General features: G+C 38.5%; 1 protein-coding gene across 2 annotated transcripts in view; it reads right to left on the reverse strand.

The window, feature by feature from the left end:
- Positions 1-10,517: 10,517 nt before the first annotated feature.
- The window catches only part of LOC124791187 (DNA repair protein RAD51 homolog 1), an 84,957-nt gene continuing 78,173 nt past the window's right edge, over positions 10,518-17,301 (reverse strand). For both annotated transcript variants that reach the window (XM_047257840.1, XM_047257841.1), the window contains one exon: positions 10,518-10,752. In XM_047257840.1, coding sequence (XP_047113796.1) covers positions 10,629-10,752 — 124 coding nt within the window. In that variant the 3' untranslated portion in view covers positions 10,518-10,628. The remainder of the gene's footprint in view (positions 10,753-17,301) is intronic.

The raw sequence follows: 17,301 nt of genomic DNA on the forward strand, positions 1-17,301 counted from the left end.
TCATAAAAAGATGACTCAGTAGACAAATAATGTTTTTGTTAAATCAACAGATAACAAAGACGTTAAAGTAATCGATGCACAACAGAATGACAGGTTTGATGCCATTATGGAAACAAACCAACAAAAGGTTGCCTGACAAGTGTAGTAGAAAACGGAACTGCATTCCACGTTTTAAAAGAGGAAAACAATGCTCACATGAAGAAGAAGGAAAAAAAGCTCTGCCACTTACCGGTTCCTCCTAAAAACAGAAATAACTTTGGACTGATTATGAAAGTGTTTAGTAACCTGTATGTAGATGTGGTGCAACTAATTTTCAGAATCCATATAAACACAGTAGATTGCAAACCATGCACAGTTGCAAGAGACCCAAGTCATTTTCCATCAGAGCAGTGGTGCTGAGCAGTCAGATGGTTCAAGCAACTTGGTGTCCTGCATCCTTAGGAAACTCTAAATAATGTCCAGCACATGATGCTCCTGACTACATTGACGGGTTGCTGAAATGACCAGGTCTGCAAAACGATAGCTCCAGAACTGAACAAGGCGGCTTTCGAATGAGCGATTTTTCAGGCTCAGATTCTGTTTAAGATAAATGAAACAGAGAGTAAGTTATCATAATTAGAGATCTATGATGGCTGCTACAATGCTGAGTGAGATTTTGATACATACAACAGGCAAAACCTCCCAATCCAGGATCCACAAACCTCATCATCAGTGCCACGACATGACAAAGTTAACTTCGTACATGGTGGTGGTACCTTTAATGATTTACAGCCTTCCTGAACAAATTGTACCACTGACATACAGATCAGTGACATGGTAACATCTAATTTATCTAAAACAGCAGAAAGAACACTGGTTACACAGAGCACTATTTCTGACAATGTGCATCAACTTGTCGACAGATGACACACTCCCATCTCCTAATTTTTGGGCTCTGCAACTTGCAATATGGACATCAGAATGAAAGTACCAGGTGCCTCCATCACATGTAGCAACAGAACCGCCAAAAAAAAGAAGAGCGTATCAGGGCCCATGACAGATGAACCCTCTGTGTGCAGTGAGAGAAATACGGCACTGTGATTGTCACAAAGAACAACTCAAACCAGGTGCATGGAGATACAGAACACAGCATCAGGCTACGTAGGCTGCAGGATTCTTTAATTCTTAAGCAGCCACGAGATATGTAGTAAGTCTTGGAAACACAATTATTTTTTCAACACCGCTGGCAGCTGATCATATTTTGATTACCTACTTATATTACTTAATTATTTTGATTACTCTCCCTGCAGGTGCTAAAGCCCTCTGCAATTTTCTCAGACAAGTCTTTACATGTGGGAACATAGTTTTCACTCTTGAACGGGTGTACAAAGATTTTGTAAATGTCCATGGACAAGTCTGTTTTGACCTTAACCTGTCTTCACCTAAGTGTTATGTCCATACAAGATACATATAACAGCATCAGATTCCTGTAGATCAATATTATGCACTGTGCATCAGTAATAAGTGACCTGTGAAAGATCATAGAGGAACTGGGTGTCACTGTGCTAATCCAAGAACTGTACGTGAGGAATGGGAAACTTCTGCATTATAGACACACATGAGCACAATAGTTGGCCAGCAGAATGCCAAGGCAGCAACCAACATTCCATTTGTAGATACCTTGTCAACAAAGTGCACAGTTACCGTGCTGTAACAATAGGGATGTGTACTCCTCAATGCATTTAGATCATTGCCTGCATATACATACAGTACTTCCATATGACTGATCCATTCCTTGACAAATTAAGATATGCGTCAGTGTACAGTTTTCATGGATATCAAATAACAAGAACAGGTGAGAATGCAAATTCGGTGCTTTGTCACAGCAGAATGACAGATGGAAGGGATGTAATAATGCAAGACTTGAACCAAGAAGTGGACCTGACTGTAAAAAATGAATATGGAAGAACACTGTAAATAGTATTGATGCATACATTGATACGGAAATCACCCACGCAAATCAGGCAGTGGGTACTAATTTTATATCTTTGAACATTAAGTAACACATTACCACTAGCAACCATAGTGTCATAATTTTCAATATGCAAATAGTAACTGAAAACTGGAAACTGTGGAGGCAATCAGGAACTGGAAGGCTGGGATTTGAAAAGAGCAAACTGGATTGCACTTACTGCTGAAATAGCTTCTTTCAACTTGGTCCATTTATCCAAAGACCCATGGGTGCATGCTCTTACTCAGCTCCTTCAGCATGTGCAGGCAAATCATATCTTGAAGATGAGATATACGTCTATCCCCGAGTCATGTCCATCCCTGAGACAACTTTGAATTGAGAACTACAGAGATGGCACAGGGCCACCCTAAAACGTACGGACTTAGGGGTTCTCATAAGCATAATGGAATCATACAGTACTACAATGGCAGATAATCTTCATGTCACTCTGAGAACATGTCCTGGTGACATCACAGCAAAATAGATAAAGTACAAGGAATTACATGATCCAGAATAACAAACATGTTAGATCTTCAAGACTGGACATTTTATGAATGGCAGCGAGATTGGAACAGTATAAATACACAACGCCGAGTATACAAGACTCCTTTCGAACATCCGAGAGAGACTACAAAATGAATCATGTAGTCCCCAGAAGAGTTATGGTTCATTCCATGACGAGATGTGATCCTTACCCCCAATACATACAGAGAATAGGAAAACACAATAAACATTGTGTGACATCCCCACCCCAGGTGGAAGCTAGGAGACGTGAGGCCCCCTCCCTTGAGCAAAATGACATTAATTAGGAATGCTGATACATTCAAGTTACTGAACAGAGTCACAAACAATATCTCTAGGAATAAACTAAACAAGTTTAAAGTAGGTAGCAGAGACACACACACATAAAAAACATTAACGAAAAGAGGGAGTGAGGGAGGGAATACATGAATGCTCAGGAGGTATGGAAGGGTGGCAACAGTGCTGATGGACTGGAAATCATAACCTCATAAGTACTGCAAAAACACTGTGTGATCAATAAAATGCGTCAGATCAGTTACTAAGCACATATGTAACTGTAATTTAGTTTAATATAAATACATAACTTATGAGTAATAATATGCAATTGCCATTTAAAAATAATTGTGATGACTTGACGTTTTTGCCAAGTTGCTCAACAACTGGATAACAAATTTAATTGCAATTTTCAATGTTTCACATTAGATATATAGATATAATACATATAGGAAATGAATAGGTGACTGAAGTGTACACTATTTTCCCACTCAGTGTAGGCAAACATAGAAGATGTTCTAAGGTAGCCACAAACCGAAGTTCAGCTACAGAAATTTACTTAAGAAGAAACACAATTATTTCTTTTTTTGTTTCATTACTTACATTCACTTTACTTTTTAAGGTATAATGTATAAAGCAGTATCTTAATATTGCATTATTAGAGTTAAGAAAAAATTGTATACTGTTATGAAGAGAACTTTGAATGTACTCAATGTTTTTTACAATCTGCTTTAGATACACAGCAAGGTAGTTTTTACAACACCAATAAATAAATAAAAGCTCAGTTCTTGGGAATGGAGAAGAACCAACTACGATTGACTAACCCCCACACTGTTACTAAATAACACAGCATTTTCCATAGATCAGTAAGAAAGAGAGTATCAGAAACATATTTTAATGTTCATTGTTTAAACTGTTTTACTGAACTTTGCAATAAGTCTGTGAACTGTTGATTCCTTTGGTGCTTCACTGTGCCCTACAATCGTGCAAAGATGCCATACAGTTGCTACATAACTTTTTATGTTCAACAGTTGAAATGTTTATTGAAACTGAAATGATACACACCAATGTGGTCAAGCGACAAACAAAAACATACTATGCGATTTAAAATTGGTGCGCTTTTTGAAATACCCTTTAGTTCTCTTTTATGGCAATATAGGAAAAGATAAAAACTTCTCTTGAATTCTCTGATCTCTAATGGAATCATGTTTTGGCTTTCTGTTAACATGGACCATTTGAATAAACAGAATGTAACTACGAAATTGAAAAATATACTTATTTTACAAATTATATTGTAACATGGACATGTTAGAAAGGAATCTTCATTTATCTTCCAAACAAGTGAAAGGGGAAAAATTTCATCATTTTTCACTCTAAAATCAATTACAGTTAGTCTACAAGACAGTATAGTACAGCATAAAGTTGAGTTCTGAGACAGAAATTTTTGCAACATTTCAGAAAATTGTAAAGCAAATACAAAATATTCACAAAACCAGTAACCGTAAATTGGAATGTGTCGGACAGTCTGTAGATTGAGCTGATCAGTTCATTGTGCAACAATGAGTTGAAGGATTTATTTAAATCCAAAAATGCCACTGACTTCTTCAATTAAAAACACATACTGGACCTTTAAAGAATTTCACAGAGGATCGGAGAAGATGTTTGCATCTACTGACATGTGCAGCCTTTTTCCATAATGAATCAAAGCAAACAAGACCTGCATTCATGTATGATAGACAACCACGAGAAATGCAATGAGATTTTGACCTGATGTCTTCAGGTAAGGAACCTTCCTCCCTCTCCCCCCCCCCCCTCCTCCTCCTCCTCCTCCTCCTCCACTGAGTGATCTTATTGTCTCCTTGAAAGCCAAAATCTTGAGCCCCACTCTCAGTTTAACCTGCTCCATATCCAAGGACTCTGAAACTGACCCACACATTTGTATATCCCTGCTTTAATCAGCTCTTTTTTTTTTTTTTTTTGAATTAATTGATAAAACAAAGACATCAGTTCTGTGCAATTTTAGGAAGACCAGTGCTTAAGTAATTCTGACTGCAACTCTTAATTGTAATGTTGGTGAGTACCTATAGCACTAACTGTATTCACAGTCCATAAATGTGAATGGAAATGATTTTGTTCTGTTGCTGCTATCTTTATGAGCAGTGCTAATAATCAAATTTCATTGTTCATATTTAGACCACAAATCCTGTCTCTGGCTGCCCTTTGAAAGAACATATTAACAGCATATATTGTAAACATTTAACTGTTCTTAAGTAATTTCACACTTTCTTTGTAGAATTCACAAGGATGAACGGCCATTTCCATGTGACATCTGTGGGGCAGCATTCCGGCGATCATATGCATTGAAGAACCACAAAACTGTTCATACTGGTGAGAAAAAATATGTATGCAGCCAGTGCAATCACGCTTTTCGTGTAAAGCAAGATATGCAAAAGCATATTAACAGTTATCACAGGAATGAAATAACATTTACAGAAGCTATAATGTAAAAGTAGACAAAGCGCGTGTCTTATTTATCGGCCGCAGAGATAGCAGTGTGCAACACTTACTGAGGCAGTGAACTGGGATGTCGATAGGGACAGAAGAATATTGTAACTTGTTTTTCTTTTAAATGTATTGTATGGCATGTTTGTTAAGAATACATCAGCTACAAATTGTAAAACAATTTTTTTGTTTATGCCGACAGATATCCAGTCACCTGGCTCAGGTCTGTTCAGACATTCTTTTCAAACTCCACTCTCTCTCTCCTACATACTTCATGTGAAATGGGATATGATGGAGAAAGGCTGAAGTACAGCCTGACGGCTCCTCCAGAATGAATCTGTCATTATGCATGAAAGATTCATTGTAAACAAACTTCCATCACATTGATCCTAGGGTCAAGATCCAAGTCAGGAAGTTTCATCAAGAATAATATCTCGTGAAAAAAATTATGGCGACAATGATGATGAAATATTTGGGATAACATCCAATCAATGACCAGGTCACTGGAGACAAACTACAGCTTTTGAATGGACACAGATGGGAAAGGAGATCATCAGTGTCTTTTTCACAAAAAAATCATCCTGCCAGTTGCAGTTGCACTGTCCTGAAGCGATTTAGGTAAACCACAGTCTTAACCATTGCACCAGCTCACTCAGTAAGTTGTCTTGTTAGTGAAAAAGATTCATTCTGGTAAACTAAATGCTAACCACAGAATTAACTTGCATTTTGATAAGGGCTGTACTTAGTTACAACATGTCAAGTTTATTAGAAATTTCAACATAAGCCATGTGTATTAATCACTAGAAAATTCCAGCCTGTGATTTCACCTCATATGGCTATCTGTTACTTTTAATTTTGCTTTTAGAACATACGCATTTATTATTTATTTATTGTATATTCATAACTGTGTTCTTTGATATACAGCTCCTTTTTAAGATTGTACCCAGGTACTTAGTCAACCACAACAGAGGGGTATCTGTTGAGAGACCAGATTAACATGTGGTTCCTGAAGAAGGGGCAGCAGCCTTTTCTCTAGTCGCAGGGGGGACAATCTGGATGTCTGATCTGACCTTGTAACATCAACCAAAACAACCTTACTGTGCTGGTATTGTGAACAGCTGAAAGCAAGGGGAAACTACAACCGTAATTTTTCCTGAGGGCATGCAGCACTACTGTATGGTTAAAAATGATGGCATCCTTTAGGGTAAAATACTCCGGAGGTAAAATAGTCCCCAATTCGGATCTCCGGGTGGGGACTACTCAAGGGGACTTTGTTATCAGGAGCAACAGAACTGGCATTCTACAGATCGGAGTGTGGAATGTAAGATCCCTTAATTGGGCAGGTAAGCTAGAAAATTTAAAAAGAGAAATGGATAGGTTAATGTTAGATATAGTGGGAATTAGTGAATTTAGGTGGCAGGAGGAACAAGACCTCTGGTCAGGTGAATACAGGGTTATAAATAAAAAAATCAAATAACAGCAAAGAAGGAGAAGGTTCAATAATAAATAAAAGCTACTATGAACAGCAGAGTGAACACATTATTGTAGTCAAGATAACCACGAAGCCCACATCCACCACAGTAGTACAAGTTTATATGCCAACTAGCTCTGTAGATGAGATTGAGGAAATGTATGATGAGATAAAAGAAAGTATTCAGATAGTTAAGGGAGACAAAAGTTTAATAACCATGGGGGGCTGGAATTCGTTAGAAGGAAAAGTAGTACATGAATATGGATTGGGAGGAAAGTAATGAAAGAGGAAGCCACATGGTAAAAATTTGCACAGAGCGTAATTAAATACAGCTAACACTTGGTTTAATAATCATGAGAGAAGGTTGTACATGTGGAAGAGACCTGGAGCGACCAGAAGGTTTCAGGTTGATTATATAACAATAAGACAGAGATTTCGGAACCAGGTTTTTAATTGTAAGACATTTCCAAGGGCAGGTGTGGACTCTAACCACAATTTGTTGGTTATAAAATGCACATGAAAACAGCAAAAAGGCACGATTTTAAGATGGGACCTAGATAAACTGAAAGAACCAAAGGTTGTAGAGAGTTTCAGAGGGAGTGTTATGAAACATTTGGCAAGAACAGGGGAAAGGAATACAGTAGAAGAAGAATGGGTAGCACTGAGAGATGAAATAGTGAAGGCAGCAGAGGATGAAGTAGGTAAAAAGACGAGGGCTAGTAGAAATCCTTGAGTAACACAAGTGATACTGAAATTAATCAATAAAAGGAGAAATATAAAAATGCAATAAATAAAGCAGGCAAAAGGCAATACAAACATCTAAAAAATGAGACTGAAAGGCAGTGCAAAATCACTAGGCAGGAATGGCTAGAGGGCAAATGTAAGAATGCAGAAGCATATATCAACAGAGGTAACATAGATGCTACCTACAGAAAAATGAAAGAGACCTTTGTAAAGAAGAAGATAAAACTGCCTGAATTAATATCAAGATCTCAGCTGGAAATCCAGTCCTAAGCAAAGAAGGGAAAGCAGAAAGGTGGAAAGAGTATATAGAGGATCTATACATGGAAGGCATACTTGAGGGCAATGTTATGGAAATGGAAGAGGACACACATGAACATGAGAAGGGAGATGGGATACTGTGTGAAGAATCTGACAAAGCAATGACAGTCTTAAGTCAAAACAAGGCCCCCCGGAGTAGACAATATTCCGTTAGAGCTACTGATGGCCTTGGGAGAGCCAGCTGTGACAAAACTCTTCCGCCTGGTGAGCAAGATGTATGAGACAGACGAAATACCTTCATACTTCAAGAAGAATATAATAATTCCAAAACTCGTAGAAGCCGACCTTGGGGAAGATCAGTTTGGATTCCAGAGAAATGTAGGGACACGCGAAGCAGCACTGACCATATGACTTCTCATGGAAGATAGGTTAAGGAAAGGCAAACCTGCATTTATATCATTACAAGACTTAGAGAAAGCTTTTGACAATGTTGATTGGAACACTCTCTTTCAAGTTCTAAAGGTGGCTGTTGTAAGATACAGGGAGCAAAAGGCTATTTAGAATTTGTACTGAAACCAAATGGCAGTTATGAGAGCCAAGGGGCACAAAAGGAAATCATTGGTTGAGAAGGGAGTGAGTCAGGGTTGTAGCCTATTCCCGATGTTATTCAATCCTGTATACTGGGCAAGGAGTAAAGGAAACAAAGGAAAAATTTGTAGTAGGAATTTAAGTTCAGGGAGAAGAAACTAAAACTTTTGATGTTTGGCACCGCTTTTCACTTTAACTCTCAGTTCTTCACACGTAATGCATGTGTCTACACTGGGCCTACCAATGGTTATTGAAGTATCTGTGATAATCGTGGTAAGACACTTTACTATCAGGATATTCGACAAGAAACATTTCATGTATAGTTTTCACAGTTAGTTCATTGTTTAAGTAGAAAACATCTGTGTTTCCATAGTGGGTTTGTTTAGTTGGAAATGACACAATACGGGCATGAACAAAAGCAAGTATATCAGCCTCTTTTGCATTGTCTGGTTTGTGTTTTCCACGTTGGTCTTTAGGAGACTTGCCATGAAGCAGCAACTTACACAATCTCTTCATCCTGGATTCGGTAACACAATAAACACTGAGGAAGGCTATCTTACATAGCTCTATCTGCTTGCCTGAATCTTTAACATAATACTTGAACATAGCTGCCCTAGTACCAGGCTCGCGTTTCCTTCCGTTACGTCTTTTTATGGTAATACTTTCAGTTTGTCCCTGTAAGAACACATCTTGCTCATTCTTAGTGTCAAAATCTTTCATGTAATTAACTGCTTCTAACAATGCATTTACGGAAATCAAGTTGAGACATTGTTTCCTGCATCTGAAATATATCACAATTTTTTATAAACAAGAGACTGCATTACTAGTAATTATCAGTCTCAGTAAGCTACAACGATGTATACAAGAATATTGTGTACAACAATATTGCGAAACAAAATTAAATCCAAATTGCTTACCCGCAAGCAGGTCCTGTTTGTCTAGCTGAAACTAACTTCCCCACATGATTTACGTGCTCCAAACCTTTAACCTTAGCACGCTTTATTGTAGCTCTCTTTTATTCTGCAGCCATTTTCATTCCTTTCCTCCTTTTTTGGTCATTATTTTCTTCATTTTCAACAACACCAATTCATGAAGAACTGCTGTTAGACGCCATTTTCATTTTCAACTAACGTATCGCAGGTCCACCACATGAGACTGTTAACTATTATCATTACCTGACAAGTAAAACAACTTAGTTCTGGACTGGGGCTGTTTTGCTGGTAAACACGAACGTTCTGTTACTGGAAATAACATGCAGAAGTTAGGGACTAAAGTAACGCACTTTGGGTATTGGAACATTGCTGTGCCCATAACTCAAAACCATGAAAATGTGGACTTGAGTCATTTTGCAAATTCACGATTCTGTTTTGGAATGAATTTTGATGCTAAATGTTTCACTTCCAAAACATCTGAGAAAACTGCCTGGTATGAGATAAGGACATGCTGACATTGTCAAGAATCTCTCTGATGGTGATTCGGCGACTCTCCAGAACCATTTTCTTTCCTTTACTTCTTCCACATTGTCGTCAGCAATTGATGTGCTGAGGTATCCAGGTTGTTTGTCGTCTCAAACATCTTCTCAAACCTCTTTTAAAAACTCGTCTTACTCATAGCAAATTCACCAAAAGCCACAGTCAACATTTCAAATGCGATGCTGCACCTTATTCCATTCCACAAGCAAAATTTAATGCAAATTCTTTGATCCATTTTTTGACCTTTTTGATTGTCAAATAAACTAAATATTCAAAAGAGATGAAAATGCAAACATACATCAGGAACAAGTGTACCAACAAGACACACACAAACCCACACACACACACACAAACAAAAAAACAAACAAACAAATAAAATAATTAATTAATTAAAACTGGATGTATAAAGCCCACGAAATTAAAAAAACTCCCATTACTGTTTGATCACAAATCGTACTTACTTGCCTTACAGCATGATGCAGATTTATAATGAATTATACATTGAAGTAATTTCAGTGTTAGCTTAGGATTAAAAATCAATGGAAACTGATATTCTCAATGTATGTTACCCTACTTTACATAATAAAATTAATCTATAAAAGCTGGGTACACATCCATTTACACTCTTTTTCCTCAGCCACAAAACAATTCCAGAAAGTCATACTGATCAGAACATAATTACTGAACAAAAAGGTAGTTCGAGGTTTGGATTTTTTTAATAAGAATATACATAAAAACGACATGTTTTAACACTCTTATTAGCTAATTTTACTGTACAAAAGATCTTTTTTACAGCAGAGTATCAATTTCACTCTTTGGCATCTCCAATACCATCTGCATTTATAGCAAACATCGCTTCTGTTTCTGGTAAACATGGGGAATCATATATCTTACAGATCCTGGTTTCACCTCTTCCTTTTCTCAGATACAACCTGTGAATAAAAATTAAATATTTTAAGTTAAAATTCATCAACCAAATTTTAATGTAGTTGAACTTTCTTATAATGTCATCAGTTATGAGAACTTGGCTATAACATCGTGATTTCTGTGGTACAGCCTTATTCCTCGTAAGGGACACACTTCTCATCCTTGCTTAATACGACAAATGTATATGCCTTTACCTCGTACATTTCATCATTTTCAGCCTCAAGTTAGCAACAAGACTTTCCAACAATCAATGTACTGTAGAAGGAAATCTATCATAATACGGCAACATGGCGTGTTGTTCTGTCTACTCTTCCATCAGCAACAGATGTAGTATAAACTCCTTACCTCATCGTTACTACAATAGTGGAGGCAATCAGAGAACTTGTCAACAATACATGTTATATCACTTTCCCTTGCAATTTGTTATGAAGTGCAAGGATTTTAGAACAGCACGACCAGTAAAAGAAAAGTTTTTTCGTTGGAGGAAAAAGTGAACTAAAAAGGCCCATGTGTGTCATCAATTTGGCCTTGCAAATTTCACAGTCCTAATGATTTGGAAGAACAAGAATAAAACTGTTACTGCTTTTGAACAAAATGGATCTAAAGTGATTATGAAAAGCTGAACAGAGAAGCATAAAAAATGCCTCTGAGCACTATGGGACTTAACTTCTAAGGTCATCAGTCCCCTAGAACTTAGAACTACTTAAACCTAACTACCTAAGGACATCACACACATCCGTGCCTGAGGCAGGATTTGAACCTGCGACCGTACCGGTCGCGCGGTTCCAGACTGTAGCGCCTAGAACTGCTTGGCCACCCTGGCCGGCAGAGAAGCATAAATGTACCCTTCAGTGGACCACTCCTTATGGTGAAAGCAGAAGAATTTGCAATGAAATTAAAAGATGAGGAATTTATGTGCAGCAGTGGCTGTACTGACAGATTCCAGCAATGTCACAGCATTACTTTTGACAGAGTGAGCGGTGAAGTCAACAGTGTGAATACTAACACAATCCAACAACGGCTTACTACTGTGTGACCTACAATTGGTGTAGAAGATGCACACTGTGACATCTGTAAGGCAAACAACACTGGCATTTTCTTTACATTGACACCTGACAAACTCTGAAATTCAAGTGCGAAAAATATGTTGATGGCAAGTTATCTAAAGAACAAATAACAGTTCAGGTTTCTGCTAACACAGATGGAACTGGGAAGAAAAAATTGCTCGTGATAGGTAAATCAAAAAATCCTAGTTATTTTAAGCATGTAAAAAATCTGCCCGTGCGCTGCAATGCTAATAAAAAGTCCTGGATGACCTCGGAACTCTTTGAAGCTGAAATAAGGCATTGGGATCAGGAGCTTAGAAGTCATAAAAGGAAGATACTGGTTCTTCTTGACAATTGTCTAGCACATCCTCCACTCTCTCAGTTGGAGAATATTAACCTTGTATTTCTTCCTGTAAAATGACAAGCTTATTGCAGCTTATGGACCATGGAGTAATTAGGAGTCTGGCATGTCACTACCATAAGATCATATAACTGAAAATGATACAATGCAGTGAGAAGAAACTTATTCCATTACACTGATTGATGCAATCAGATGCTTTACCAAAGTTTGGAGGCAGATCAGAGCACAAGCCATCAAGAACTGCTTCCGTCATGTGGGAATCACAACTGAAGGAATAAATGCCACCAATATTGAAGACACATTCAATGACACTGGCGATCTGCTGCTGTCTGCATCGTTGCCAGACATCAACTGTAACAATCTCAATCAGTTGGACTATGAAATGTAGCAACAATAGATGGTGACCTTGTTGGAACTGAAGTGCAAACTAACAAAACTGCAAATGAAGTGAACAATCAGGGCCACAGTGACCCATGAAGTTCGCGAAAGAAATAAAGTGCCTCTCCCCACTTTTAGTAACACTTTACAAGCCATTAGAATTGTAAACATGTTCTATGAAGCTAGAGAAGGGAGTAGCAAAATTGCAAATGAAATCAACTACTTTTCATTCATCTATCCAGAAACAGGTATGCAGCTGGTAACTAATTTCTTTGTTAAATGAAACATATAGAGCGTGGAAAAAGAGAGCGGAGCACATTTTATTCCAATAAGGAATCGTGAAGTACATCTGGTCAGCATGTTTGAAAATTTTTTTTACATACAGTTAATATTCATCAAAATAAGACTCATAAACATCAATATATCACTGAAAGAAAGTCTCCTATTCCTCTTTACCTAGTAGAAAGTCTTGAACTGGATTCTATTTCAGTGCACTCATCATACCAACCCATGTTATTAACTGGCCCAAAATGATGTTTTTCAAACAAGAATTGAGCAGCAGAATAAAAGGAGGTAATTAGGGGCGGACTCATACGGTAAAGAGTATTTGAAACTGGCTTTCCCAAAAGTCTCTCCTTAACATTGATGCATGACAGGAACATTTTGCTGTGAAGAATATACATTTTGCTGATGTCTTTGTGGATGCGTATGACCTTTCTCAGGCATTTAAGCATTAGCAAGAAAATTGCAGTCAGTATAGGATGAAATACGCAAGAATAGCATCTTCCAGGCCAAGGTAACAATGGTTATCAAGTTCATTTACAATATGCTCACTTAAGCATTCTTTGATTAAGATGTCTTTGTACATGCTTTAGACTGCTCCCCCCCCCCCTCCCACCCCCACCCCGGACAATTCCTTGAAGCCCCGCATTTCATCAACAACTGTCACCTGCTGTGAAATAATTAGTAATCAGCACTCTTTTTCCTCCTATCCAAGTTAAAACACTAGGGGGGGGGGGGGGGGGGGGGATCCACAAACTTCTGCATGTCTATTATTATGTCATAATGATTTCATACACAGTCCCTTTGTGATTCCTTTTATCTGTTGACACTCTCACACTCAAGATTTCAGTCGGAATCTGCAACTGCTTTCACCTCAGCCAGATTGTTCAAAGTGTTGATGCCCAGACTGGTGCCCACTGATGAAGTCCTGTCTTCTTTCTCTGGTGCACTGTACCACTGATTGACACTGCTCTGAATTCTGATAATGGTTAAGTTGCTTTGACTTCGCGACCCCCTCCCCCTCCCCCACCATTAACCATGATGGACCTTGCCATGGTGGGGTGGCTCTAGTGGCTCACTGATACAGATGGATACGAATAGCCATACTGTACGTGCAACCACAATAGAAGAGCATCTGTAAAAAGGCCAGACAAACTTGTGGTTCTTGAAGAGAGGAAGCAGCTTCTTCTGTAGTTGCAAGGGGCAACAGACAGGATATTGATCTGACCTTGTAAAGATGGCGAACATGGTTATGCTATGTTGATACTGCAAATGGCGGAAAGCAAGGGGAAACCACAGTGGTTATTAATCCTGAGGGCAAGTCGTTCTTCTGTGTGGTTAAATTATGATAGCAACCTCTTAAGTAAAATATTCTGGAGGTAAAACAGCCCCTCCCCCCTCATTTGTATCTTTGTGTAGGGACTACTCAAAAAGATTGCATTCTATGGGCTGGAGTGTGGAATGCTGGATCCCTTAATCAAGTAGATAGGTTTGCAAATTTAAAAAGGGAAATGTATAGGTTGAAGTTATATACAGTGGAAATTACTGAACTACTGTGGCAGGAATAGCAGGATTTCTAGTGAGGTGAATGTACAGAACTGAAAAAGGGAAATAGATAAGTTGAAGTTAGATAACAGTGGAAATTCGTGAACTGATGGGACAGGAAGAGCAGGATTCCTGGTCAGGTGAATGGGGGTCATAAGTACAAAATCGAACAGGTGTAATGCAGGAAGAGTGGGTCTAATAAAGACTACAAAAGTAAGTAAGCAGGTCACTACTATCAACAACAAAGTGAACATATTATTGTAGCCAAGATAGACATAAAGTCAACACCTATGACAGTGGAAAAAATTCATATACTAACTACCTCTGCAGTTGATGAACACATTGAAAGAATGGATGATGAGATAAAAGGAATTATTCAGATACTTAAGGGAGAGGAAAATTTAACTGTGAAACACTGCAATTTAACAGAAGGAAAAGGAAGAGAAAGAATAGTACAATACATAAAACGACAAGCCCTGGTAAAAACGCTTGGATAACACAGGAGATATTGAATTTAACTGATGATAGGCTAAAATACAAAAATGCAGCAAATGAAGCAGGTGAAAGGGAATACAGAGGTCTTAAAAGTGAGGTCGGCAGAAAGTGTCAAATGGCTACACGGGAATGGGTACCAGACAAATAGCAAGGCTGTAGAAACAGGAAAGTAGGAGAAATGTAGATTAAAGAGACCTCTGGAGAAAAGAGCAGCAACTGTTTTAATATCAGGAGTTCAGATGGCAAGTCAGTACTAAGCAAATAAGGAAAAGCTGGAAGGTGAAATGAATATACAGGGTGAATCTGGAGGAAAAGTACATTCTTTGAGGGGTGATAGTATTAGCAATTCTGAATGAAAAACTTCATATGGACATATGCCCTATTCTGAATGGTTTCTGAGATAGAGCACATTAAATATCATTTTTGTACATTTTTCTTGAATAACTCTAAAACTACACCCTCCAGTGCAAACGTGTTGCAGTACAAAATTAAACTATGACAAATGAAGTTCTGACATGGGTAAGTATTACCAAGCTATCAGTCTATAAATCATGGTTGCGAAATACTGATACAAATTATTTACAGAAGAATGGAAAATGCTGACCTCTAGAGGAGATTAGTTTGGGTTCCAGAGAAATGTAGGAACATACATGGCAATACTGTCCCTCCAACTTATTCTGGAAGATACAGAAAGGCAAACCTATATTTAAACCATTTGTAGACTTAGAGAAAGCGTTTTTAACGAAGTTGACTGGAATACAATCTAATACTCTGAATGTAGCATGGATAAAATACAGAGAGTGAAAGGTTATAAACAGCTTGTACAGAAAGCAAACTGCAGTTACAAGAATAGAAGAACATGAAAGGGAAGCAGTAGTTGAATAGGGGAGTGAGACGACAGCGTTGCAGCCTACGCCTGATGTCATTCAATCTGTACACTGAGCAAGTAGTAAAAGAAAGAAAGAAGAAATTAAGAAAAGGAATTAAAAGTTCAGGGAGAAGAAATAAAAACTTTAGTGATGACACTACAATTCCATCGGAGACAGCAAATGACTTGGAAGAACAATTGAATGGAATGGGTAATATTATGTCCATAACAATTACTTTAGATCCCTGTAGTTACAACTGAACAAAACAAACTTTTCTTGCCCTGGAAGCTTCACCTGTATTATCTGCAAGGCATCTTCAGTGGCCTAGAATATACACTATACGGTCAAAAGTATCCGGACACCACGAAAAACATGTTTTTCATATTAGGTGCATTGTGTTGCCACCTACTGCCAGGTACTCCATATATCAGTGACCTCAGTAGTCATTAGACATTGTGAGACAGCAGAATGGGGCACTCTGCGGAACTCACGGACTTCGAATGTGGTAAAGTGATTGGGTGTCACTTGTGTCATAGTCTGTACATGAGATTTCCACACTCCTAAACATCCCTAGGTTCACTGTTTCTGATGTGATAGTGAAGTGGAAACGTGAAGGGACATGTACAGCACAAAAGCTTACAAGCCGACCTCATCTGTTGGATGACAGAGACTACTGACAGTGAAAGAGGGTCACAATGTATAATAGGCAGACATCTATCCAGACCACCACACAGAAATTCCAAACTGCTTCAGGATCCACTGCGGGTACTATGACATTTAGGTGGGAGGTGAAAAAACTTGGATTTCATGGTCAAGCAGCTGCTCACATCACACTAGTAAATTCCAAATGACGCCTCACTTGGTGTAAGGAGCATAAACATTAGACAATTGAACTGGAAAAACGGTGTGTGGAGTGATGAATCATGATACACAATGTGGCAATCCAATGGCAGGGTGTGGGTATGGCGAATGCCCGGTGAAAGTCATCTGGCAGCATGTGTAGTGAGACAGTAAAATTCGGAAGCAATGGTGTTACAGTGCGGTCATGTTTTTCATGCAGAGGCCTTGCACCTCTAGTTGTTTTGTGTGGCACTATCACAGCACAGGCCTACATTGATGTTTTAAGCACCATCTTGTTTCCCACTGTTGAAAAGCAATTTGGGGATGGCAATTGTATATTTCAACACGATCGAGCACCTGTTCATAATGCACGGCCTGTGGCAGAGTGGTTACACAACAATAACATCCCTGTAATGGACTGGCCTGCACAGAGTTCTGACCTGAGTCCTACAGAAAATCTTTGGGATGTTTTGGAATGCCAACTTCGTGCCAGGCCTCACCGACCGACATCGATACCTCTCCTCAGTGCAGCACACTGTGAAGAATCGGCTGCCATTTCCCAAGAAACCTACCAGCACCTGATTGAACGTATGCCTGCGAGAGTGGAAGCTGTCATCAAGGCCAACACCATATTGAATTCCAGCATTACCGGTGGAGGGCACCATAAACTTATAAATCATTTTCAACCACGTGTCAGGATACTTTTGATCACATAGTGTATAAATATTTATGCTTAAC

This window comes from Schistocerca piceifrons, chromosome 1 (genome assembly GCF_021461385.2).
Source record: "Schistocerca piceifrons isolate TAMUIC-IGC-003096 chromosome 1, iqSchPice1.1, whole genome shotgun sequence".
NCBI classification, from domain to species: Eukaryota; Metazoa; Arthropoda; class Insecta; order Orthoptera; family Acrididae; genus Schistocerca; species Schistocerca piceifrons.